Source organism: Austrofundulus limnaeus, unplaced genomic scaffold (assembly GCF_001266775.1).
Source record: "Austrofundulus limnaeus strain Quisiro unplaced genomic scaffold, Austrofundulus_limnaeus-1.0 Scaffold205, whole genome shotgun sequence".
Classification (NCBI taxonomy): domain Eukaryota; kingdom Metazoa; phylum Chordata; class Actinopteri; order Cyprinodontiformes; family Rivulidae; genus Austrofundulus; species Austrofundulus limnaeus.
The window spans coordinates 95,680-97,562 of NW_013952607.1; the positions used below are offsets into that span (position 1 = coordinate 95,680).

General features: G+C 37.2%; 1 protein-coding gene across 1 annotated transcript in view; it reads right to left on the minus strand.

The window, feature by feature from the left end:
• mtmr9 (myotubularin related protein 9) overlaps nt 1-1,516 on the minus strand; it is a gene marked incomplete in the record, with an annotated part of 20,378 nt that extends 18,862 nt beyond the window's left edge. The window contains 3 exon segments of the mRNA XM_014018876.1: nt 385-493; nt 874-1,064; nt 1,441-1,516. Coding sequence (XP_013874330.1) covers nt 385-493; nt 874-1,055 — 291 coding nt within the window.
• Between the last annotated feature and the right edge of the window lie 367 nt (nt 1,517-1,883).

The window sequence follows — 1,883 nt, forward strand, 5'->3', positions numbered from 1 at the left end:
AGTTAAATGAGTTACAACAACACCTAATTTCCCTCTGGGATCAATAAAGTATTTTTGAATTGAATTGAATTTACATTCTTCTGCATAAATCAAATCCCTTTTCTTGCCCTGTATTAGCAGCGGTGCAGAGGACAGCATGTGCTGCTGCACGTTGTGATTGACAGCTGAAGCTGCGTCTCTGCCTTTTACCCATCTCTCTTCTCACTCCCCCCCCCCCCACCTCTTTTTAACTTTTCATAATTTGATCCAGCCAAATGCAAAACATGGTTTCAACTTGAGGGATGCCAGAACATGAGTGAAAAATGCAGGACAGTCTTGCATAATTCTAGACATTTGGTCACCCTTATGCTTCCTGTTGGAGAGTATAATAAGTTGGTGTTTTACCTCAACAGAACTGGCAATGTTGAGGCATTCCTCCATACCAGGGATGTCGAGCTGGATCACCCTCAAGTCTTTGCATTTGACTATGATGCTTCCCAGAGATCCCACAAACCTAAAGAAAAAACATGGTCCAGATCGATTAAACAAGGGGAAATAACTGTGAAGAAAGCATATTTTAGAGGAATGAAATAATAAAAATAAATATAACAAGTACTTTCTAAGTACTTTATCTACTTGAGCTGTAAAAAACACAAATAAATGCAGAAAATTTATCATTAAGCTAAGTAATATTAATATGTAGTACATTCTAAATGTCCTACATGAATGATGTAATCACATGGCACTGAAAGTGTTCATATCCAATATCCATGATTTATTTCTCTTTAATGACTTTGGACTTGGACATTTTATCTACATCTATTCAAAACAAGCAATAAAAAAAGATGACAGCAGTTCTTAAAATTAAAATAAACCTTATGGTACAAATGTCACCTCTTCTCTATGGAGTCTATGTTTGAATGGAGCAGCCACAGCTCCTCTGTGTTGTCCTGTCTGGAGGACAGGATCAGGTGATGACCAGTCAGACATAGAGTTCCCTCCACGGTGGGCATGAAGGGTCGGTGCAGGACCACCCCGTCCACCCTGGGTGTTTTTATCAGCTCTGCAAACTCCATTATGTTGACCTAAAACAGGCATAAAAACGAGCCCAGCCCAAAATTATTGAGGCATAAATGAGAAGGGTTTAAAAGATGTGTCATCTACACAACATGTTACAGAGTGCTGGCAATGCAGTGGTTTAAAAACATATCGTGCTGGTCGATGTCACGTTCACAGAAATACAAATAAAAATAAAGCAAAACGTTTCGCCAAGAATCAGGAAATCAAGCGGCTAAGGTTAGCTAAGCTAGCTTTGTAACAGAAAAAAAATATTTAGCGACAAAAATGTCTTCCGTTTTTATTCAACTTACTTCAAACAGTCCACATTAGCTGCGATGTAAACTTACAACACTATTAGAAACGTTTCCTAAAATTGTTAAACACGATTATTCACAGCGTTACCTGATTTTTTTATTTGGCTTTGCACCGCGACTGGTACGTTCACCAAAACATGCCGTGTGGAAACAAATTACACAAGAGAAGTTCAGTTCCGGTTGGCTTAAAATGCCGCATTTGTTCGCGACGCCGACTTTGTGCTAATTTTTTTTTTTTTTTTTTTGGAAACTATGAAATGAAATATAAAAATTACTACTAAACTATATTACGTCTTAACATTTGACTCATGTAACAAACTAAAAAAAAAATGAAAAATGGAGATAGGTAGGATAGGAGATGGAGAAATCATCTACTAGAAAGCCCTGACTGCAGCACATAATAAAATCTGTTTATTTGTTGTTGTTTTTAGCTCTGTTTTCATTCAAACTCTGTTTACACAGCCAGCATAAAAAAAAATCAATAAAGTCGAAAGAGATGACACTAGGTGGTGACATTGGAACATTTTAATG